General features: G+C 41.1%; 4 protein-coding genes across 4 annotated transcripts in view; 3 read left to right on the forward strand and 1 right to left on the reverse strand.

Moving 5' to 3' along the window:
- The first annotated feature begins 800 nt into the window (after positions 1 to 800).
- Positions 801 to 25,141, forward strand: part of LOC115684447 (uncharacterized) — a 39,673-nt gene continuing 15,332 nt past the window's right edge. Inside the window, exon 1 of the mRNA XM_056317697.1 lies at positions 801 to 1,088. The gene's annotated coding sequence lies outside the window, so the exon portion shown is untranslated. The remainder of the gene's footprint in view (positions 1,089 to 25,141) is intronic.
- Positions 1,569 to 1,916, forward strand: LOC130139937 (uncharacterized). Its single transcript, XM_056317938.1, has one exon. It carries the CDS (start codon positions 1,569 to 1,571, stop codon positions 1,914 to 1,916), a length of 348 nt encoding a protein of 115 aa, XP_056173913.1.
- Positions 4,705 to 6,539, forward strand: LOC115684449 (ankyrin repeat-containing protein BDA1-like). Its single transcript, XM_056317971.1, has 2 exons — positions 4,705 to 5,326; positions 5,565 to 6,539. The coding sequence occupies exons 1-2, from the start codon at positions 4,763 to 4,765 to the stop codon at positions 6,339 to 6,341; spliced, it is 1,341 nt and encodes a 446-aa protein (XP_056173946.1). The 5' UTR covers positions 4,705 to 4,762; the 3' UTR covers positions 6,342 to 6,539.
- The window catches only part of LOC115684451 (putative casein kinase II subunit beta-4), a 100,551-nt gene continuing 90,023 nt past the window's right edge, over positions 14,614 to 25,141 (reverse strand). Inside the window, exon 5 of the mRNA XM_056317975.1 lies at positions 14,614 to 14,678. Within this exon, the coding sequence (XP_056173950.1) occupies positions 14,629 to 14,678 (50 nt within the window). The 3' untranslated portion in view covers positions 14,614 to 14,628. The remainder of the gene's footprint in view (positions 14,679 to 25,141) is intronic.

A 25,141-nucleotide genomic window follows, 5' to 3' on the forward strand; every position in this document is an offset into this window, starting at 1 on the left:
CAAATCAATACATATGGCCTTTTTGTAATTACTTTCATAAAGCATTTCTCAAACCATTTTCCCAAATAATCAACTCATAAACTACTTGGAGAAATATTTTACCATGCCATTTCAAAATAATAACAAAGGTAGTGACTGCCTTATCCTGATTTTCTCTTGCTTTTTACCAAGTCGCTCTCTCCTTTTTTATTTCCCTCTCTCTTTCACTCTCCTTTTCCCTTCTCTCTTTTTGTCCTCTTTGTTTTCTTCTCCCTCTATTTCACCCTCACGGCTCTACTTCCCTCTCTCTCTCTCCTTTTTTTTTAAGGTTAATACCACAAAAAATCTCAAATTGGTACACTTGCAACAAATTCACCCCAAACTAATTTTTTGATCACTAAAAATTCAAAACTAGTACACATGTGACAAATTTACTCTCTGTTAGTTTTCATTAAATTTTTAATCAAATTGTTGAGTTGGATGATACGTGGCAGTTGACGGTGTATCAGTTTAAAGTTTTATCTCTCTGTTTATCATAGGATTACTAGGTTGTGATTTTTCGTGATATTAATCAAATTTAACGGACGGTAAATTTGTCACTAGTGTACCAGTTTGGGATAAATTTATCACAGATATATCAGTTTGAAATTTTTTGTGATCAAAAAATTAATTTGAGGTAAAATTGTTATAAATATAATAGTTTGGGATTTTTCGTGATTTTAATTTTTATTTTTTTTACTGTCTTTCCCCCACTTTTCGTCTCTATGTCCCCTCCTCGTCTCCCAATTTCTCTCTCTCGGTTATTACAGCGAGGGAGCTCTTGAGTGTGGGTCCACACCTATGCTTTGTGAAGGGGAGGGAGAGGAGAGTCCCTTTGCATTATGCCGTCGTGGACGGGGAGCTCCATGCCATGAAGGTACTGCTCTCCGCTTCGCCTGAGTCCGCCGAAGAGACAACCGCCCGAGAGGAGACGGCGCTTCACCTTGCCGTGAAGAACAACTGTTTTGCCGCGGTAGTTGTGTTGGTGGAGCATCTGAAGCAGCACAAGAAGGAGTAGGTGATCGATCGGAAGGACAACAAAGGCAATACTGTCTTGCATCTCGCTGCAGGTCCCTTTTTTTATCGCACTTTTCTTGGCGCATCATTTCAGTGAGGGTGTAGAATTGGTATCCTTACAATATCTGAAAATCAATGTGAACAAAACAAAGATGGAAAAAATTGCAGGTGGGTTGACTTCAAGCTTCGTGTATTACCTGCCGTTCACATTACTGGATAAAGCGTTTTGTCTGAAAAATGTGGAATTGTTGAGCGTGCTACCGATAACGATGTCAATTCTTCTTCTACTGGCGCAGAGGCAGTTGGCGCTAGCTTTGGATTTTTGGTTGGAAAGGCTTTCTTGGTTTATCCTCTTAGGGAATATGTACAGTCTAAGGACCCAATTTGTTAATGACAGAGAAGCTGGAGCCAAACATCGAAGAGAAAGATCAAACTCGTCCGCTTCAAGACTACTCTCGGAGGAAGATCAATCAGATGCGGAACCAGTCACAAATGCTTCCCCTTTGAAAAATTTGAACAAATAAAAAGAGTCTATGGGCGACATACGCAACGCCCTGCTAGTCGTCGCCGCGCTCATCGCGAGCGCAACCTACCAAGCTATGCATCAGCCTCCCAGCTTTACAACAAAAGTCAACAGTAGTTCCACGAAGGGCTTCCTCACATCTGATGCATCTTGGATGACCGGACCTTTTGGCAGGGAATTAGCGTACATCGCCTTCATGAGTGGCAACACATTCGGACTTTTGGTGTCAGTCCAGATGATCATTTGCCTCACCAAAGATCTCCCCATTAGGCTGCCGCTGTTACTTTCCGTGACTGCAATGGTTCAAACTTACTATTGCTCGATGTATTACATACCATTCACATTCCAGGTGAAGTAGTTATGTCCGAATGAACACAATTCTTCCAAAGGTTGTAAGAACGCTTAATAACCGTTAGGCAAAATAATAAATTTCGAAATTAATTAATAAAAAAATAACCGCAACTCTATTGCGAACAGTCATACTGTTTTAATAGAATAAAACCGTTATTTTATAATAATAAATTCGAAATTTAATAAATAATAAATAATACGATTAATGATAATTATCATTCACGAGTGCGCTACAATAAATTCGAAATTTAATAAATAATAAATAATAAATGAGGATTAATGCTAATTATCATCCGCGAGTGTGCTAAGTACTAAGTGCGCAAAAAACGCGGGTATTGTGTGATCTAGCCACAGCTCATCGTCTTCAATTGAACAAGTTAGAAGACATCCACATTAATATAGTGGCCCACACAATCAAAACTATCCTATGTGCGATAAGGAAAAGCACTATTATATTTGTTTTACAAACAAACAACCAACACACTAGACAATAATATACATTGCATTTTATGCATGACTATATTATATTTTACGCATGACCAAGACCGCTGACTTCGGGGACCCGCAAATGGACAACGCGGGGGGAAATTATCAAGCACTCCCGGTCTTTGGATAGATATATTTTGGGCAAGGGAATCAATCATCAGCTTCTGGTGAATTACTCCAAAGTTAACGTGTTACCTACCACTCTCTCAATAACATAAACTGGTCTTTAAGAGAGATCCATCCTACGTGGGGTCAGTGCACCGAAATAGTTGATTTTGAGCCCTGATTCGTGGTAAACCGATTCACTGATCCCTTCCGCACTCATGTCGCTACGCATTGATCCATGAGAACACGGAAAATTGCTTCTGATTCTATCTTTCTAGTCTAATGAGATGGAATTTAAAAGTAACGGGGAGCTTTACTCCCATAAAATGAAACCTCTAAATTATTTCATATGTTGAAGTGTTGTCCAGCTATTACGTTCTTATATTTCTTTTCTTTCTTTTCCCTTGCTTCTCGACGCGACACTGATGCAGCGGTCAAAAAGGGCAGCGCGGTAATGCCTGGAAGGCAACGAATAAGCACGCGGAGAGGAAGAATCCAAGAAGCGAAGAGGAAAAGGCCCACATGGAGCAGTCGATGGACTGATCATTCACCGGATAATACCAAGAAGACGAAGACGAAGACGAAGACTCAGCACTTTGCTAAGTCTAGGTCAATTAACCTGTTCATTTTTCTAGTTACTTGAAATTATATGAGTTCGCTATTATTACTTCGCGATAAAGAGAGGGTGACCCTCGAGAGCCTATAGGAATAATGGGCTGGTTGTTAAGGCCACTAGGGAGCATATGTCGAGTACCACAAGAAGACAACGACTTAGGAATTATTTTTAGTCACAATCAATTTTTTTATTTAGAATTTGAAGGCATCTCTAAATTTCCCAATATGAACACATGCAATCTATGAAATGACAAACATGCTTTGAGGGAGTATAATAAACATAATAGTCGTGTAATCATGGCTCGCCTCCGGCTTTTTTTTTTCCTTCTTGCTCTTTCCCGGCGTCGCTATAATTGTGTTGCAGAGATAGTCGAGTAATCATTTCCTGCTCAAACCTATCCATTGAAGTCCGGTCATCTTCCAGGTTGATAAGGAAACCACTGTACTTTCCCTCGGCCTGTAGTAGAAATTGCAAAGAACTCAGCTCTGTATTGTCACAAAGGTCTTCACTGACGAACTCATGTAGACAAAATGATGTCATGCGTGATGCAATTGCATAAGGAGATGCGACCCAAGAAATGAGTGATAAATGACTAACTTTGCCGGCACAACTTGTAGTAAAATAGTTTTAGGGTTAATAATACAACTTAGAGGGAGATGAATAGGTTATTTGCAAATCTCGAACAATTTTTCTCGCGGGAAGTTAACAAGTCGTACCTCGATAGTAACAAAGACTAAGTTGAAAGTATCAAGCAGGTTGGTGTGCAACTATCAGACAAATATAGATGATAATGAGCAGATTAAAAATAGCACACAACAATTTATAATAGTTTAGCTTTATTTCCAAGCTTACGTCCTTTCTCCATAGTAACAGGCCAAAGGGAAAAAGGGCAGAAAAAAAAAAGGAAAAGGAAAAAGGAAAAATTAATAAAATTTGAAAAAATAATAAAATATTATTAAAAATTATCAACTTCAGCACTGGCGACACCACGTCAGCAATTTCCAGTTAAAATTGACCGGATGGACTTAATTGGCAAAAAGTGAAAAGGTTTAGGACTCAATTGACAAAATTGAAAGGTTTATGACTAAATTGGCAAAAATGCAATAGGTTTAGGACTTTTTGGATAATTTTTCCGAAATTTTGTGTCGTTATCAAATGCGTTACTCTACTCAGAAACTCGTTCAGGGAATAGAAATAAAAAATCCTATTTTTTATTACAAATTGTTTCCAGTAACAGAATGATTATCATTTGCACCCTAAACTTCTAATCTATTTAATTTAATTTAAATAAAAGTAGTATTGAAAATTAAATTTGGGCCAAAACGACGTCATTTTATTCTTATGTTTCATACTTTAGCCATGTTAGCATCATGTCAGTATTTTTCGCAAGTAAATTTGACGATATTAACTTTAGGACTCGATTGAATTATTGACAAGTTTTAGGACTTATCAATTGCACTTTTGTGACAAGTTTTAGGACTTCTAGTGAATATAAAAAAAAAAAAAAAAAGCAGTTGGCCAAAGACCAATGTTGCGCAGGTCCAACTCTGGTCTTTTTTTAATACGCAGTCCTACCGGTTGGATCTGTATTTAGATGTCCAAGTGCAAGGGTGTCCCAAGAAGAGACCATTACTAGTTTAGATCAGATGGAGCGGTTTTTAGCAGCAGGCAATATCGATGAGCTGAATGACTTGATCAGAAAAGATGGGCTCATCCTCGAGAAGATGGCTCTCGAAGGGGCTGGTCACACGCCGCTGCACGTCGCTTGTGTGGCCGGCCATTTGGATTTAGTCCGAGTGCTCCGGAAGTGGAGGCCAAAGTTTGCGGAAAAAGTGGACGCGGATGGTTTCAGTCCGCTGCACATCGCGGCAGCTCGAGGTGATGTTGAGATCGCGAGGGAGCTCTTGGAAGTGGGTCGACACCTGTGCTCTGTGGAGGGACTGGAGCAAAGAATCCCTTTGTATTATGCCATCGTAAATGGTGAGCTTGATGTCATGAAGGAACTGCTCTCCGATTTGCCTGAGTCCGTCGAAAAGACAACCGCCCGAAAGGAGACGGCGCTCCACCTCGCCGTGAAGAACAACCGGTTTGAAGCTGTCCGTGTGTTGGTGGAGCATCTGAAGGATTATAACTGCGCACCTGTCATCAATCAGCAGGACAACGAAGGCAACACCGCCTTGCATCTTGCTGTCGCCATCCAAAATTTCGAGGCAAGTCATGCCGTTCCCTTTTTTTATCGCACTTTTCCGGGCACATGATTTATGTAAGGGTGTCGATTTGATATCGCTACAATATGCAAAAATCTTCTAAGCAAAGGAATCTATTGAATCGGACCCGTTTTGATCATCCCTGAAATAAAGGATGTCCGTCCTTGCCAAAAATTATACGGTACTATTTTTATTGTCTGAAAATCAATGAGAACAGAAAACGAAGACGGGAAAATTGCAGGTGGTTGACTTCATGCTTAGCCAGCGGCACGTGGTCGTGGACGTGAATGTCTGTAACAATAGTAGCAGGACGCCTCTAGATTTCTCGCAAAGGGAAGCAGGAGATAGAGAGATCAGAGCAATTCTGACAAAAGCTGGAGCCAGACATGGAACAAGAAGATCAGTCTCGCCCGCTTCACCACAAGTCTTGGAGGAAGATCAATCAGATGGGGATGCTCCTCTATCATTATCACGTCCCCCATTGAGAACCTTGAACAGAGAAAAAGAGTCGAGGGGCGACGTACGCAACTCCCTGCTGGTCGTCGCCGCGCTCATTGCGAACGCAACCTACCAAACTGTGCTTCAGCCTCCACAATTTACAACAGAAGTCAACAATACTTCTACAAAAGGCTTCCTCGCATCCTATGCATTTTGGATGACTGGTTCTCTTGGCAGGGACTTGGCGTACATCCTCTTCATAAGCGGCAACACATTCGGACTCTTGGTGTCAGTCCAGATGATCATTTGCCTAACCAGAGATCTCCCCGTCAAGCTGCCGATGTTACTCTCCGTGACCGCAATGGTTCAAACTTACTATTGCTACACGTATTACCTGCCGTTCAAGTCGCTGGGAAAAGAGTATGGTCTGAAAAACGTGGAATTGCTGTGCGTGCTGCCGCTAACGGCACCAATTCTTCTTCTACTGATACAGAGGCGGTTGGCGCTAGCTTTAAATTTTTACTTGGAAGGGCTTTCTCGGCTTGACTTCCTAGGGGATATGTACCGTCTAAAGACCTAATTAGTCGTTGTAAATGATGGTATTTCTCTTTCCTTGAAGTTGAGCAAGAAATGCAAGCCTCTAGCAGTGTCAGATGGAGTTTGTTTGACAAGGTCAGATATTGATTTGCTATCCTTAATTCTCTGCAGTTGATTGGGTAATGTCCACGAGTGATTCACTGTATGGTATTTTCCTAATAAAATGTGTCCTTAGTTCAAAGCGCGTTTGTGGCTTCACGGATTGCAGTTGAGATTTTGATATGTGGTTGCGCGAGAATTCTTGTAAGTACTCATTTGGTCTTGCTTCGTCAGATGAATTGGCCATCAAGATAACATCTGTGTGTTGAGAATTTGTCTGTGAGAGCAGGTGGGAGAATTGATGTTAATAACTATGAGCACTCACTAAACTAATGGGGATTAATATGAGACAAGCCGTGAAATATGGAATCAGAAGAAAAGCGCAGGATATGCAAAGTTGGTCGGATCGAATCGAATGGTGCAGATAAAAATTCAAATGAAATCGAAAAAGCATTACTGCAAAACACAGGCGGTTTTAGGCCAATAACAGAAGAGTAACTTCTTGAGAAGGTTGAGATCTAATTCTAGAATGCTCCAATTTCAGAATAATCTTTTCATATGATCTCATATATCATATAATAATAATAATAATAATAATAATAATAATAATAATAGAAGACCTACCTACACATGAATATGAAACCCATCGTAAAAAATAACTAAATAAGGAATGTGTTCGGGAAAAGTTCGAGCGGAAGGGAAGTCTTTTTCAGTTTTAAGAAAAGGAAAATATTATCTACCGACTCATTGTACAGTTCAATTGGAATTAGGAATTCGGTGTGAAGACATATCTTTTCATGGGGCCAGTACTAAGTACTCCATGGTTGGGGCGGCGTTAGCATGTCTCTTGATAGAGATCATTCGTTTATTTTCGGTTGTATCGACATTGTCTTTTCTTCATTCTAGCTATTGACATGTTATGGGGTGAAGAATATTAGTTATATAATCAATCCGTCCCAAGAAGAAATTAAGTGTAAGTGTTGTAATTTCAAAGTTACCATGATCAACCAATTTCCTGTTATAAATTAAACCAAATTTGTTGATACTTGTTTTTTTTTTTTTGTGAGTCTATTCGTATTTTCATATTTTGATTTTTCATGTTTTTAGGTGCTAATTATAGTTTGAGCCCGAAAGAGGAAAGTTTCCTAAGTAATTAGATTTTCTATTTTGAGCAGGTTTCCTAATTGAATGGTTTCCTAATCGGAGTAGGTTTCCTAATTAGAATAGGTTTCCTAGAAAGAGGTTTCCTATTTCGAATCAAACTATGGCCTATACATATTCTATTTCTCTTGTAATTGATATATGCAAGAGAAAGGCGCGAATTGCGATCGTTTCACCTTGAAAAAATTTCTTCCATCAAATCAATATTGTTGCCGCGCCACTGACGCTCAACAAATTGGTATCAGAGCTTACAGTTCGTGGTCATGGCCTCAACGAACAATCAGCTTCCTCTTCAATACCCTCGTCTTACCAAAGAAAATTATGGTAACTGGGCTGTTAGAATGAAAGCTCTACTCGACGCCTACGGTGTGTGGGAACTTGTTAACACTGGCTATGATGAGCCAGAGGATGAAGCCACGTTGAACCAGAACCAGAGGAATGCCTTGGAGAAGGTTCGAACGAAAAATCAATATGCCCTGTCGATCATCTATCAAGCGTTAGATGATTCCATGTTCGAAAAAGTTTCAAACGCCACTACCGCTAAAGAGGCATCGGAGATTCTTCAAAACACACATCAAGGAGTTCAAAAAGTTCAGAAGATTCGCCTTCAAACCTTGAGAGGCGAATTCAAGGTAATTCATATGAAAGAATCTGAATCGATTGCTGATTATTTCACGAGAATTTTGGCAATTATTAATCAGATAAAAAGAAACGGAGAAAAAGTTTCCGATGTTCGTGTTGTTGAGAAAATACTTCGGTCCTTAGACAAGAATATGATCATATTGCGGTTGCAATCGAAGAATCCAAAGACTTGGATGCCATGACGGTTGATGAACCTATGGGTTCATTACAAGCCCATGAAGAAAGGTTTAGAAAGAAAAAGATCGAACCGGTGGAGGAAGTTCTCCAAACGCAATTGACCATTCGAGATGAGAAGGAGCAAAGAAGAGATCCCGCACAAAATCGTGGGACAAATCAAGATCGTGATCGAGGTCGTGGCCGAGGTCACTTTCGAGGAAGAGGTTGTGGACGAAGCATAGGAGATCCTGCTCGAAGTGATGGAGGATACCAATACCAAAGAGGTGTTCGTGGAAGAGGAAAGAACTCGACAAGCCAATGGTATGATAAATCTAAAATCCGATGTTATCATTGCAATAAACTTGGCCATTATGCTTCTAACTGCTGCAACAAAGAAAGTAGCAGAGCAAACGAAAAGGCGAACTTGGTGAATGATGCTGATCAAGTTCTCTTATTGGCGTTCAAAGAATATGAAGAAGGTCAAAGCGATACGTGTTATTTGGATACCGGCACAAGCAATCACATGTGCAGGAGAAAGGAGATGTTTGCCGAGTTAGATGAGACAATTAAAGGGACTGTCTCATTCGGTGATAACTCTAAAATTCTTGTCGAAGGGAAAGGTACAATTTTGATTCACTTAAAGAATGGTGCACGTCAGTTTATTACTAATGTTTATTATGTTCCAAAAATGTCAAGCAATATATTGAGTTTGGGACAACTTCTGGAGAAAGGTTATACTGTTCATATGAGAGATCTTAATCTTATGTTGAGAGATCGGAATAATAAACTGTTTGCAAATGTGAAGATGTCGAAGAACAGGATGTTTATTCTTAATATAAAGAGTCTCGATGTCTCGATGTCTAAAGGCGTGCGTAGATGATCCTTCATGGTTGTGGCATTTGAGGTTCGGCCATCTCAATTTTGGCGGACTTAATTTGCTTTCTCGCAAGAAGATGATTTGTGGCTTACCACATATTGATCATCCCGATCAATTATGTGAAGGGTGTTATCAGCAAGCATTCCAGAACTAGCTTTCCGAAGGAGGCGACTTATTGAGCGAAGAAGCCGCTTGAGTTGATTCATTCTGATTTGTGTGGCCCGATCAATCCTCACTCATATGGTAATCATCGATATTTTGTTACTTTTATTCATGATTTTACTAGAAAAACTTGGGTGTATTTTTTGAAAGAAAAGACAGAAGTGTTTGATACTGTTGACACCTAAATTTCGGCGCATCATTTAGTGGTTAATTGCATAGAAAATTAGGGATTAAATTTTAACCCCTGAACAAAAATATTACAAATCGCATAGCATAAAGTTTAGGTTCATATAGATTAACTGCATTTCGCATCGGATCGGCGGTGGTAAGCGAGCTTAAAATTCATCACGTAAATCGAGTTCAGGCAACGAACGAGACTCGGCTCACTCGGAAAGCATGGGCCGAAAATCACACGCAAAAGGGGCTTGGTTGTCTTAATTTGAGCTTAAATTAGCCCATTATGCTTAATTAAAGAAAAGCCCAAATTAATTCAGCCCACTTAGAATTAAATTAAAGCCTAAACCTAAGCCCATTAGGCCTAAAAAGCCCGGCTAATTGACCTAGGTTTACATTATAAATATATGTTTATATCTCATAATCAAGGAGGGAGGTCTCAGAATTTTCGGTTCAGAATTTTCGGAGAACACACGAGAGAAAAACACTTGAGAAAGAGAACTAAAGGCGAGGGAAGCGGCTGAGATTTCCATCACGGCCGCTGCTCCTTGCGTCGGTCGCTGCTCCACACTATCGGTCAACGTGGGGACATGTATTTGGAATGACGTTCTGGTGTCATGGGTACAGAACACTGAGAAAAAAGAAGTCAAGATCACTGCAGTCGTGACTTGTTCTGCAGCCGTGACAATTCTTCTTCTTGTTCTGCAACGTGGGGACACACAACATTGAATATACAGCCATCAAGCTCCACGATGGCCACCGTGCCTGTGTTGCTGTTACTGCTTCCCACGTGGTGAAGAGCAGCACGTCCAGTTGGAGCCCCTTCGACGAAGTTCAATTTGATTCAAGCCTCAACAACGAGGCATTCCATTCTTGGAGACAAGCCAATTCCATCGACGCCAACGATTTTCCTCTGACACGGTTGCTGTTTCCCGACGAATTCCCACGACGATCGGCATTGCTCGCTGAAGTCCAACCCAACTCAAAGTCATTCAGTGGTCAAAGAGATAGGCATCCAACCGAGAGAGGTGCAAGTGAAAACCGTGACCCACCGTAAGCTCAACGCCAAGCCTGGTCACCGCCAGAAAGCCGCCTGTCCCCGCCTGTTGGCCGCTGCCCGGAGACACTCGCCGCACCGCCGTTCCCGTCGTGTCACCGTCGCTAGCCGCCACTGTTCCCGACGTCGCACCGCCGCTCCCGACGCACCGCCGATCCGCAATCCCGATCCGCTGCAAATTCAAATTAGGAAAGAAATCTGCAAATCAGGTAATTATCATATCCCGATTTGATTTGAATATTTGGTTGCCTAATTTGTGCTTATTGATATCTAATTTTGCATATTTGGATAATAAGCATTATTCCAATTAGGATTTTATTTCTTTTTTTTTGAAATCTTGGATATCTATTACTTTTCAAATTTGGATAGAATTTAGAATTTTCAAAATCTTTTGAATATATCCAAGATATTTAAGATATCTAAATTTTTTCAAGATGTGATCGATTAGGAAAATTTCCTAATCCGCAACCGCACACGTGGAAATAAATCTATCTATCAGGCTTTAGATAGAGTTATTTCCATAGCGGGTATTTCGAATTTTAGGATCGATCTGTCAGTCTTTAGATCGAAACTTAATTCGAAAGATTTAGCGGTTATTATATTTTTTACTTGATTTTAATTTCGAATTTCGATAAAAAAAATACCAAAAATATTACTCTAGAATAGGTTAATTTCTTTAGTTTGAAATTGCATGTTTAGATAATTGGCATTTTTAATTCCGAATTTCATTAAAAAAATACAAAAAAAAATAATATGCCCGTCATTAGAAACAGGTCACGTCGTCGCATGACATATAGTTTGCATATTAGGTTGCATTAATCGCATGTCAATTTTTTGCACGTCATTACATATAGGTTAGCTTTCATTTAAATAAGTAAAAAATCAAAAAAGAAAATTTCTGCACCTTTGAACTCTAAGTCAAGATTTATCAAAATTGTCAAATTAAGTATTTTTCTTGAAATTGGTACGGAAAGGGCGTTAGGGAATCTAGCGTAACCAAGTCCCCGAATCCATAATTTCTGGTTCGTAGTAATAAAATAGTACTCCCGCTATTTTATTTAGGTTTCTAATCAACCTACCTTAAATGATTAGTGGCGACTCCCATTGAAAATATTTGCATGCTCATAATTGGACCTATGTTGCGAATTGGTAGGGTTTGGGAGAACTTGTGCTAGGTTAGTTAATTTAATTGATCTAGTAATCCATTAGCCTAAGATCGGAAAACTCGATTTTTTTTAGGTCGCGACAGCTTGGCGACTCCACTGGGGAAATTAACTGGAATTTTTTTTTAAAAAAAAAATTTAAGGAGGACTTAGGCCAAAAAATTTTATGGAAAAATCACTCGATTTGACAAAATTTGATTGAATTCTCATTCTTAGGTGTTAAATGGTTTTGCAGGATGGGAGTTATAAGGGGAGTAGTGATTGGCTAACCCTTTGTTTTGCAGGCTTGGTGGAGTGGAATTATGATTTAATTTTTGTACTATTGAAGTGGTGTTTGCATATAATTGTTGTGCATGATTTACAGTATTTGCACTACACCACACACAACCTGTGACCGGACCTGGGTCACACCCATAGTTTTAAGATGGTATTTGGATGGTTCTTTAACCTTGGCGGTAAGACTTCGCTAAAGGTTATCCCATTTGGATCCCGAAATTTTTTTCAAAAAATGGCTCAAGTGTCGTCCTCATGCACGTGAGGCTACAATGCATGGAGGTTACCCTTGTCGACCGAACCAAGCCGAAGTGATTGGACCCGACTAGTCATGACTATGGTATGCGAGGCCGCGACTAGTCATGATGATTGTACGCGAGGCTGCGACGTGTCGTTCCGTTCATCATTTCACTTTGCAAAAGCCATTAGGATAGATAGATTAAGATTTAAACTCACTATTCATGTGCATGTCTCTGTGATTGACATTTTTTCCCCAATACGGTAATTTCTCGAGTTTTATCTTTGGTTTTCTGTATCTTATTTTGAGTCGGTCCATGGTTTAGGTTGAGTCTTTTGGCACGCTGTCTATATAAGAATGGGTCGCCTCGATATCCGTTTCGTGCCTACTCCGAAGCTAGAGCTCAAGAAGTTATGGAGCCATTTGAAGCAAGATGGTCAGCAGTACGTTCTCAAGCGTATTGGATTCATGCTGCCAATCCTAGACATAGATGTTCAGAGCGGGATCATGCAAGCACTCGCTCATTTTTGGTGCCCCGAGACAACCAAATTTGTGTTGGGAGGTAAGTTTGAGCTCACACCGACTCTGGAAGAATATAGTATTGCCATTAGGAAATCGATTGAGTTGGATATAGTCGAACCACCCATTAAGGTAGATCCTGTGGTAGTGCTTGCTGAATTTTTTAATTTGACTAAAAAGGAAATTGAAAAAGTGCTAAAGGGTAATTGTCAAGCATGCCCGTTATCTTTTCTTATTGAATATTTCGAAAATAACTCCGTCCTCATGAGATCTAAGATTTTTATCTTAGCCTTTTTTGGACTCATAATTTTTCCTTTCCATCAAAATGCTATTGATCCCGTCATGGCTTGGACGGTAAAACTAATATGTGGTGGAGTTAGTTTTATAAACACAATTCTGGCAGAGACTTTCATATCTCTGACACGATTCAAGAAAGGAAAAGATAGAACTTTTCGAGCCCCGATTGAGCTTTTACAAATCTGGCTTTTTTCACACCTTTCTCAATTTGGGGAAAATATGACTGTATTTGAAATGGGCATGACTGATAACCCTATTTTAAGGTTCAAACAAATACAAGATCAAACTAAGAGCTTGCACTATACACAATGGGTCCATCTGTTCAAGGATCCAAGCTCTAAGATTTTCCTTTGGCAAGCTGTGTGGTTTCAGGAGGTTGAGGCTCGACTATACCATGGCGATCAGAAGCCCGTACCTTTGATGGACATTTATGGGGTAACCTGCTATCAGCCCCTTTGAGTTACACGTCAATTCCGAGTTCTGCAGGATGTCCCACCTCCACTCAGGCCCAATGAATTTCAAGTCCAGTTCGAGAAGGACGAGTCCTACAAAGTCGAGCTTAGGCGTCATTCTGAGGCTTGGCAGAATTGTTCCACTCAGAAGTTGATTTGGCCCGCGGATAAGCCCACTGGAAGGATGAGAAGTCACTTTGCCACAGCCCGGTATATTCAGCATCATACCATCCCTGCTAAGATACTCCTGAAGATCCCGGTCGTGACAGTACGACATACCCTTCAGACTCAAATCAAAATCAGCGAAGAAAAGGCGACGAAGGCCCAGGATAAGGCAGATGCTCTGGCTGAAGAGAATGCACGATTACGGCGCGCCTTGAAGGCCCATTCATCTATAGATCATGTAGCCTCTAAAAAGAGGAAGACTATCTGATTTCTAGTTTGGTTTAGGGACTTTTTCTTTCTTTTTAGGATGGAATGTTAGCTTACATTTGTACTTCACGCTATTGATGTTTTTTGGTAATAAATGTTGCTGAACGATTTTTATAAGAATTCTTTTGAGACATTTTCCATTTTGAGCAATTAAATGAAAAACGTTGAGCTATAATTTGTAAATTTTGGAATCAGTCCAGGTTTTTATTGAATAAAACAATTTGGAATTTCGGGATTTACTGGACGAATCGGTCGTTCGAAGGAAATTTCATCTTGAGGGTCTAGAGGATGTCATGGACCGACTCGTTATTCTTACTTGTCGTATTTATTCCACTGTTGCTTTTTGCAGGTAATTTGCCACGGATCCCCCTCATCCTCATAATACTCGATCGGTGACCAAAAGAAGGATGTCCAATCAAGCCGAGATTGCAGCCATGATTGACGAAAAGCTGAAAGAACACATGAATACAATCAATGAGCATATCACAGCTGCCATGTCCAAAATGATGAGTGATCTCATGGCCAAGCAGCAGCAGATCAATGTTGCCTCCCAATCGAAGATTCCACCTCCAACCCGTCAAGGCCTCCGCCTTGACAAATCTCCTGCAGTAAACACTAATCCAACCCTTCAACTGGATGATGCCATTTTGATCGACACTAGTGCTTCTCCGTCGATCCCTGTTCCTCATTCACCCCCCAACGATGAGAATGCCAAGTTGTTGGCCAAGCTTGACCAGGGGTTACGTGAAGTGGAGGGAACTCAAAGTGTTCCGCCTGTTGATTTGTCCATTTTTACCTGGGTCCAAGTGCCCGATAAGTTCAAGATGCCAGCCTTTGAGAAGTACGACGGCACCTCGAACCCAATTCAGCACATCGATATGTACCAGGGGCTCATGAATAGATATGTGTCCAATGGACCCCTAATGATCCAAACCTTCCAAGCAAGCTTGAAGGATGTTGCAATGAGGTGGTATATCAACCACTAGATCAACCGGAAAGACTCGTGGGAAGAGGTGGCAAACCTTTTCGTCAAGCACTTCAAGTTCAATCTCGACGTCACTATTACAAGGGAAGACCTGGAGAGAGCTGAGCAGAAAAAGGGCGAGACTCTGAAGGAGTATGTCACTCGTTGGAGGAACATGGCAGGGCAGATCATGCATGAACCCTCAGAACGTGACTTAATGAAGTTGTTCGTGTCCACTCTACCGCAGCCGGTTCGTTCACGAATGTTAGTAATGGCCGCCCAATCTTTTGGCCAGCTGATAGCCATGGGTGAGGAGATTGAGACCGGGCTCAAGAAAGGATGGTACAGTGAGTCAGGTTCATCAAGCAACAGATTTACTAGTAAGAAGGACAAAGAGCATGTCCCCGAAGTCAACATGACCTATGTGCAGAAGACGCCAGCTCAGGCCCCGAAGCTACAATTTAGCACCCAGCAGACGACCTCTTATGGACGGCAAGGCCAGCAAGACCCATGCCAACAGTGCAAATCTCGCCAGTTTACTCCACTTCCCGGGACGTTATCTCAGGTGCTGGCGGTGCTAAGGAAGAAGAACTTGCTGAATTCAGAGCCACAAAGATCTAACGCTGCCGGCTATGCAAAGTATGATCCGTCGAAGAAATGCGATTACCATAGAGGTGAGGTTGGGCATTCGACAGATGATTGCCAAGTGCTCAAACATCGAGTGCAGGATCTACTCAAGACTGGAGCGTTTGCACTATAGCCAGCCAGTAAGCCCAATGTGCAGAACAATTCACTCCCTGATCATTCGAGCAGTACAAATGTTGTCCTTGGCCCGGGAGTCAAGCAGGTTCGAGGCTTCAGGGTCCCTCTCGAAGATATGTTCGATGCTTTAGTCCGAGCTGGTTATGTTTTGACCGGTGAGGTGGTGTCACTCGGTGACATAAGAAAGAAAGTGGATGAGTTGGTAAGAGAGGGAATGATTGGGACGGCTGATGAATTCGGGGTGGTGGCCACTATATCTCAGGTTATCATTGACTGGAATGAAGATCTCGCAATGTTGACCGATGAACAATTTAAGTTGGATCCTGAGCTAATTGACATGCCCCCTCTTGAGGACGCATCTGACGATGACCTCGGGATCGTTATACCCGATGCTTATGAAGTATTGGTGTTGGTATCACCTCAGCCCTACATTTATGAAAGTGACAAGATGGTCCCATGGTCGTACGACGTTGATATGATAACGAGGTCAGGGCGAACTTATCCTGATAAGCAACCGGCCAAGCCAGTGGCTGAGAAAAAAGCAAAGAACAATTTTCAAAATTTGCATGTAGTTAAGCCCCGTCTTGTCTTTTTGATCCCTTTCTTTCATGTTTCAGGACTAATCTCGAGGCATGCGAAGGGACGGGAATCATGGATCCTCATATATGTGATGCAAGTCAATCCAATGACTCAGACGATTCTAATCCGAATGATGAAGAGATACGACGGAACTTGGAAATCCATGAGAAATCTAAGCCTCTGACTATTGAAGAAACCATAGTGATCAATCTTGGCAACTCGGAGAATCCTAGAGAGGTGAAGATTGGGGCATGTCTTCCTGAAGATGTGGCCAAACGCTTGACCCAGTTGTTGAAGGATTATCAAGACATCTTTGCCTGGTCTTATGCTGACATGCCGGGTCTTGATCGATCGATCGTCGAACATTGTCTACCGACTGATCCTTCGGTTGAGCCTGTGAAACAAAGGCCGCGAAGAGCTAAGCCAGAACTGGCGAAGAAAATCAAGGAAGAGGTCATGAAGCTTCTTGACGTGAGATTTATTGAGACTACCCAATACTCAGAACGGGTCGCTAATATAGTCCCAGTGATGAAGAAAGACGGTCGGGTTCGAGTATGTGTTGACTATCGAGATCTAAACAAAGCTAGTCCTAAAGATGATTTTCCACTCCCGCACATTGATGTGCATGTGGACAGTACAGCTGGATTCGAACTATTCTCCTTCATGGATGGTTTCTCAGGTTATAATCAGATCTTGATGAATGAGGATGATAAGTTGAAAACAGCATTTACTCTTCCTTGGGGGACATTTCATTACAAGGTGATGCCCTTCAGTCTCAAAAATGCTGGGGCAACTTACCAGCGGGCAATGGTCACGTTGTTCCATGACATGATGCATAATGAGATCGAGGTCTATGTTGACGATATGATTGCAAAAACTCGACGTGGAGAAGATCACATAGAAACCTTGACGAAATTATTCGACAGGCTTTGTAAGTTCAAATTGCGCCTCAATCCGGCAAAATGCGTGTTCGGGGCAGCCTCTGGCAAACTACTTGGCTTCATTGTTAGTAACAAAGGGATTGAGATTGACCCGTCAAAAGTGAAAGCCATTTGTGAAATAAAATCTCCCTCTTCGGTAAAGGAAGTTCGTAGCTTAATGGGTAGACTAAACTATATTGCCAGATTTATTTCTCAGCTATCTGAGACAGCAAAGCCTTTCTTTAAACTCCTCAAGAAGAATGTGCTGGTTAGGTGGGATGAAGAGTGTGAACTGGCATTCGACAAGATTAAGCACTACTTGATGAATCCGCCGGTGCTTGTTCCACCAACGCCGGGGCAACCTCTGATCCTGTACCTTACAATCCACAGAGAATCCTTAGGTGCCATGCTTGCTCAGAAAAGTGAAGAGGATGGAAAGGAGCGTGCGATTTATTATTTGAGTAAGAAATTCACCGCCTCTAAGATGAATTATTCCGAAGTAGAAAGAACGTGCGCAGCATTGGTTTGGGTACTACACAAATTAAGGCAATACACTTTGCACTATCAGATATTGCTTGTGACAGAGTGTGATCCCATCAAATACTTGCTCAATCAACCCGCTTTGGTTGGAAAACTGGCAAAATGGCAGATTCTCATCTCAGAATTTAATGTTCGATTCATGTCCCAGAAATCAGTCAAAGGACGAGTAATTACTGATGTCTTGGCTGAAAATCCTGGGAAAAATGAGGATTTGGATCCGTTAGAGGATAAAGTCATGCCAATTGATGAGTATGTATAGACCATGTATTTTGATGGAGCCGTAAACTTGTCAGGATCAGGTATCAGGACAGTTTTAATATCTCCAGGCGGACAACACTATCCGGTCGCAGCGAAACTGATATTTCCTTGTACGAACAATATCGCCGAATATGAAGCATGCATCCTCGGGTTACAAGCTGCAATCGAAATGGGAGTAGCTCGACTTAAGGTGTTTGGAGATTCAGCCCTCATTATTCTTCAGACCGTTGGTAAGTGACAAACTAGAGATGCTAAGTTGCAGCCCTATCACGCCTATTTAGAAGAGTTGATGGAAGAGTTTGAAGACATTTCGTTTGAATACTTGCCAAGAACTCAAAACAGTTTTGCCGATGCTCTGGCTACGTTATCGGCAATGCTACAAGTGACAAGCGGTTTAGAAGTTAAACCTTTGAAGATAGAAGTCTTACAGAAACCGGCTTATTGCATGGCCACAACAGAAGAGCCTGACGGCAAGCCGTGGTATCATGATATCAAGGTATATCTTCAAACACAGGAGTTTCCTGAGAAAAGTACCGCATCTGACCAAAAGTATATCAAGAAAATGGCATCGAAGTTCTTTTTGAGCGGAGAATGCCTATACAAGCGTTCCTATGATTCGGTTTTATTAAGGTGTGTTGATTCAATCGAGGCTGTTCATTTGATGCTAGAAGTACATGAGGGAGTATGTGGTCCGCACATGAATGGTCATATGCTGGCAAGAAAGATAATGAGGATGGGTTATTACTGGCTCACTCTAGAAAGTGATTGCATTCAGCATGTCCGAAGTTGTCACAAATGTCAGATCCATGGTGACAAGATTAAAACTCCTCCGAATGAATTGCATCAAATGTCTGAACCATGGCCATTTTCTATGTGGGGCATTGATATGATTGACCCAATTAATCCTAAAGCGTCAAATGGGCATCGGTTTATCCTGGTTGCTATCGATTATTTTTCGAAGTGGATCGAAACTATGTCCTATACGACAGTGATAGCCCGGAATGTGGTGAAGTTCATTCGTCGAGACATCATTGCTCGATATGGTGCACCTGAGACTATAATTACTGACAATGGGTCGAATCTAAATAATAAATTGGTGGATGATCTGTTCAAGGAGTTCAAGATCAAGCATTTGAATTCCTCTCCATATCGTCCGCAGATGAACGGAGCGGTCGAAGCAGCCAACAAGAATATCAAGAAAATTTTAGCTAAAACAGGTGAGAACTACCGTGATTGGCATGAGAGATTACCTTTTGCACTTATGGCATATCGGACTTCTATCCGGACATCTACAAGTGCAACTCCATATTCTCTTGTACGGTATGGAAGCAGTTCTACCTGTTGAGGTTGAAATTCCTTCGTCGCGTATTCTTTCACAGGTACAATTGTCAGAAGCAGATTGGATCCAGCAGAGATTGGACCAGTTGAATATGATTGATGAGATACGGCTTAGAGCTCTATGTCATGGCCAATGCTACCAACAACGAGTTGCTAAATCTTTCAACAAGAAAGTCAAGCCTCGACATTTTCAGGTAGGCAACCTTGTCCTGCGGAAATTATTGCCGATAGTTCCTCCTGTAGAAGGAAAATTCGCCCCAAATTATGGCGGCCCGTACATTGTGAAGAAAGTTCTTTCAGAAGGTGCTTTGATTTTGGCCGAGATGGATGGTCGTGTTTTTTTCAGTCCAGTTAATTCTGATTCTGTGAAGAAGTATTACACTTGATTTGTACTCATTCTGACTTTGTTTCTATCAAGTCTCAAATTGAGTTTCATGAATCAATTGATTTTCTTGTTATGTTACTAAGTTTTGTTTGAGGAAGGCTTTTGATCTGGCAATCTGTTTTTGTCCCAATAAAGCGATCATATTACATGAGAGACTTCAAGATGACGAAAGGCAAGCCATTTCCATACACGTCCTGAATAATAATCCCTAGTGCGAGTTGAGTGAAAATTCCGTGTTGACAAGGTAAAGGATTATCTCACGAAAAGTATGATTAACAAAATGATGAGAGGCGTTCATTTCCTCTATCTAAACACTACAGGTTATCATTTGCTTAACCCCTTTGAACGAAGTTTCATTTCTTACCCCTGTCAGGAACAACCCCATACCGGGGCAATTTCTTAGAAAGTTCAAAATGGTTAGAATTTTCTTGCTTTCACTTGCATCAATCTTCGAGTATATTTATTGCATGCAAGTTCTGTGTTAGCTCGAGTGCCTTAGATATGACGAAGAGCATTTCTTTCTATATCCCTACACATTATACCCTTTGCATACCCAATTTGAGCGGTGAATTCATTTCAACCCGATTGGTGATCATTCTGGTGACAAACAAATGAAATCATCTCAAAGCAAGTTCAAGGTGACTTGAGGCAAATGGGAGTTAGAAAGAAAATTCATCAGAAAGGACGCAAAAGGACTCCATTAAATCGAAGTTCTCTCTCTCGGAAAAATCTCTCGAAAAGAAAATCTCTCTAAAAAAAAAGAGAGAGAAAAAGGAGAGAAAGAAAAGCTTCAGCAAGAACTGAGTCGATATACAAGATCAGTCTTCAAGGAAAAGACCGTTTGAAGGTTCATTTGTAGAGCAATTGCTAGAGATAGGTCAATGGTACCAGTAGCATAATTGGATGATCACCAATCTCCATGTTCATAATACCCCCCCCCCCCCTTTTTATGAAATAAGCCATTCATTTCAAGCCTACCCAAACCTACGTTACAACCCTTTACCGAAGTCTCTTCAGAATAGGGCACTTGAGTTAACGTAGAGTTTCAAATGCTTATAAATGTTGCTCGAAGAAGTGCGAGCAAGATTTTTCTATCTCATTTTTGCAGCATTCCTGACTTGTAAACCCGGAGCAGCTGGTGATATCAATTCTTTCAATAGCCTCGACTCGAAGAGTCCCTTTTGCTAAGCCATTGACCAAACCCACGTTTTAGTCCTTATAAAGACCTCTCAGATTGGTCAAGTCATACTGATTTTGAGAATATCTGAACCCTTGTCAAGCACGATGAAGAGAGTTTGAGTGATTCTTATACCCGCATCAAAGGTCGGGTCAAAAGCCTTTCATTGAGAGTGAGTAGAAAGTCCTTTCTGATTAAAGGCCTCTCATTTAATGTGATCAAATTGTCAAAAGGACGAAATGGTTGTTCTTATTGATAAATTCCCCAGTGAAGCTTGGTAATGCAAGCAGATTCATGAATTATGTTTTCTCTGCCCCTACGCATGTGTTGTTTTAGCCTTTTCTCAGGTAAAAACAGGTGCAATGCAATTGGCTTTGCCATTTTTATAACACAAGAAGAAATCAGGTACGTCTACTAATTATTCTTCATTGTTTCTCTTTTCCCAGAATGTGAGACATGATCTCTTTCATATGTTCGCCAAGTGGAACAGGTGACACATCATTTGGTGTTGCCAAGTGGAGTACGCGGCACACCCCATTTTATGTTCGTCCAGTAGGACAGGCAGCATAATATCTCATTTGGTATTGCTAAGTGGAGTACGCGGCACACCCCATTTCATGTTCGCCCAGTACGACAGGCAGCATAATATCTCATTTGGTGTTGCTAAGTGGAGTATGCGGCACACCCCATTTCATATTTGCCCAGTAGTACTGGCAGCATAATTTCTCATTTGGTGTTGCTAAGTGGAGTACGCGGCACACCCCATTTCATGTTCATCCAATGGAAGAGGTGACATGATCCGTTTAGTGATTGCCCTGTGGTATGGGCAACACATCCCATTCTTTCTTTATATCATGCACTATTTCGCATCTGTAGGAAACTACAGGTAACAGATAGGCAATCCACTACCTCGAGAACCTTACTTCCAGTGGACCAGAAGTTTGGAGATCGAGGGAAGTCAAAGCATTATAAAGCTTTCCCTCACTTGGACGCTTTTTGTGCGATCCGTATGTAAGGCTCTTTCACCGCTCTACACGAAGTGAGAAGCCTTAGCATACGTTCTTTATTGTTTGCATATCATACATCATTGCATTAAAAAAAATCATTCATCATTTTGCATAGTTTAAATTTAAGTCTCAGTCTTTGAGCGAAACCTCTGCGAGCCTCCACTCAAAGAGGGGCAGCTATTGACACCTAAATTTCGGCGCATCATTTAGTGGTTAATTGCATAGAAAATTAGGGATTAAATTTTAACCCCTGAACAAAAATATTACAAATTGCATAGCATAAAGTTTAGGTTCATATAGATTAACTGCATTTCGCATCGGATCGGCGGTGGTAAGCAAGCTTAAAATTCATCACGTAAATCGAGCTCGGGCACCGAACGAGACTCGGCTCACTCGGAAAGCATGGGCCGAAAATCACACGCAAAATGGGGCTTGGTTGTCTTAATTTGAGCTTAAATTAGCCCATTATGCTTAATTAAAGAAAAGCCCAAATTAATTCAACCCACTTAGAATTAAATTAAAGCCTAAACCTAAGCCCATTAGGACTAGAAAGCCCGGCTAATTGACCTAGGTTTACATTATAAATATATGTTTATGTCTCATAATCAAGGAGGGAGGTCTCAGAATTTTCGGTTCAGAATTTTCGGAGAACACACGAGAGAAAAACACTTGAGAAAGAGAACTAAAGGCGAGGGAAGCGGCTGAGATTTCCATCACGGCCGCTGCTCCTTGCGTCGGTCGCTGCTCCACACTATCGGTCAACGTGGGGACATGTATTTGGAATGACGTTCTGGTGTCATGGGTACAGAACACTGAGAAAAAAGAAGTCAAGATCACTGCAGCCGTGACTTGTTCTGCAGCCGTGACAATTCTTCTTCTTGTTCTGCAACGTGGGGACACACAACATTGAATATACAGCCATCAAGCTCCACGATGGCCACCGTGCCTGTGTTGCTGTTACTGCTTCCCACGTGGTGAAGAGCAGCACGTCCAGTTGGAGCCCCTTCGACGAAGTTCAATTTGATTCAAGCCTCAACAACGAGGCATTCCATTCTTGGAGACGAGCCAATTCCATCGACGCCAACGAATTCCCACGACGATCGGCATTGCTCGCTGAAGTCCAACCCAACTCAAAGTCATTCAGTGGTCAAAGAGATAGGCATCCAACCGAGAGAGGTGCAAGTGAAAACCGTGACCCACCGTAAGCTCAACGCCAAGTCTGGTCACCGCCGGAAAGCCGTCCGTCCCCGCCTGTTGGCCGCTGCCCGGAGACGCTCGCCGCGCCGCCGTTCCCGTCGTGTCACCGTCGCTAGCCGCCACTGTTCCCGACGTCGCGCCGCCACTCCCGACGCACCGCCGATCCGCAATCCCGATCCGCTGCAAATTCAAATTAGGAAAGAAATCTACAAATCAGGTAATTATCATATCCCGATTTGATTCGAATATTTGGTTGCCTAATTTGTGCTTATTGATATCTAATTTTGCATATTTGGATAATAAGCATTATTCCAATTAGGATTTTATTTCTCTTTTTTGAAATCTTGGATATCTATTACTTTTCAAATTTGGATAGAATTTAGAATTTTCAAAATCTTTTGAATATATCCAAGATATTTAAGATATCTAAATTTTTTCAAGATGTGATCGATTAGGAAAATTTCCTAATCCGCAACCGCACACGTGGAAATAAATCTATCTATCAGGCTTTAGATAGAGTTATTTCCATAACGGATATTTCGAATTTTAGGATCGATCTGTGAGGCTTCAGATCGAAACTTAATTCAAAAGATTTAGCGGTTATTATATTTTTTACTTGATTTTAGTTTCGAATTTCGATAAAAAAAAATACCAAAAATATTACTCTAGAATAGGTTAATTTCTTTAGTTTGAAATTGCATGTTTAGTTAATTGGCATTTTAATTCCGAATTTCATTAAAAAAATACAAAAAAAATAATATGCCCGTCATTAGAAACAGGTCACGTCGTCGCATGACATATAGTTTGCATGTTAGGTTGCATTAATCGCATGTCAATTTTTTGCACGTCATTACATATAGGTTAGCTTTCATTTAAATAAGTAAAAAATCAAAAAAGAAAATTTCTGCACCTTTGAACTCTAAGTCAAGATTTATCAAAATTGTCAAATTAAGTATTTTTCTTGAAATTGGTACGGAAAGGGCGTTAGGGAATCTAGCGTAACCAAGTCCCCGAATCCGTAATTTCTGGTTCGCAGAAATAAAATAGTACTCCCGCTATTTTATTTAGGTTTCTAATCAACCTACCTTAAATGATTAGTGGCGACTCCCATTGAAAATATTTGCATGCTCATAATTGGACCTATGTTGCGAATTGGTAGAGTTTGGGAGAACTCGAGCTAGGTTAGTTAATTTAATTGATCTAGTAATCAATTAGCCTAAGATCGGAAAACCCGATTTTTTTTAGGTCGCGACAGATACTTTCAAACAATTCAAGAACCTGGCTGAAAAGGAAAGTGGCTATTTTATCAAGGCTTTGAGGACTGATCGTGGTGGAGAATTCACCTCAGCCATATTCAACAAATTCTGTGAAAATCATGGTATTCAGCATTTTTTGACGGTCCCGTATTCTCCTCAACAAAACGGTGTGGCTGAACGGAAAAATAGAACCATTCTTGATATGATTCGAAGCATGTTGAAGAGCAAAAATTTGTCAAAGGAACTTTGGGCTGAAGCTGTTTCGTGTGCCGTCTATCTTCAAAATATATGTCCCACATATGGACTTGAAGGGTAACTCCACAAGAGGCATGGACCGGGAGAACACCAAGTATTTCGCACTTGAGAATTTTCGGGAGCATTGCCTATGCTCATGTCCCCGACCAAAAAAGATCGAAACTTGAAGACAAGAGCAAAAGGATTATCTTTATCGAGTATGACTCATCATCCAAAGCCTATCGATTATTTGACCCTAACACTTTGAAAGTGTATGTAAGTAGAGATGTCAAATTCGATCAAGATGGAATGTGGGAAGAAAATCTAAAAGAAGAAGCGAATGTTCGTGGTGATTCCGATCAAACGTAGTTGAAGCATCAACCTTCACCTTCTTCTCCAACATCTTCTTCAAGTTCATCAACACCATCCGCTTCAAATAGTGTCGATGAACCGCTATTGCCAAGATCGAGAAGATTGTCTGAAATTTACGAAGCTACCGAAGAGCTTCATCTTATATGTCTTCT

The sequence above is a fragment of the Syzygium oleosum genome, unplaced genomic scaffold (genome assembly GCF_021117445.2).
Source record: "Syzygium oleosum isolate NSW1041296 unplaced genomic scaffold, Sole_v2.1 Sole_v2.14, whole genome shotgun sequence".
In the NCBI taxonomy this organism is placed as follows: domain Eukaryota; kingdom Viridiplantae; phylum Streptophyta; class Magnoliopsida; order Myrtales; family Myrtaceae; genus Syzygium; species Syzygium oleosum.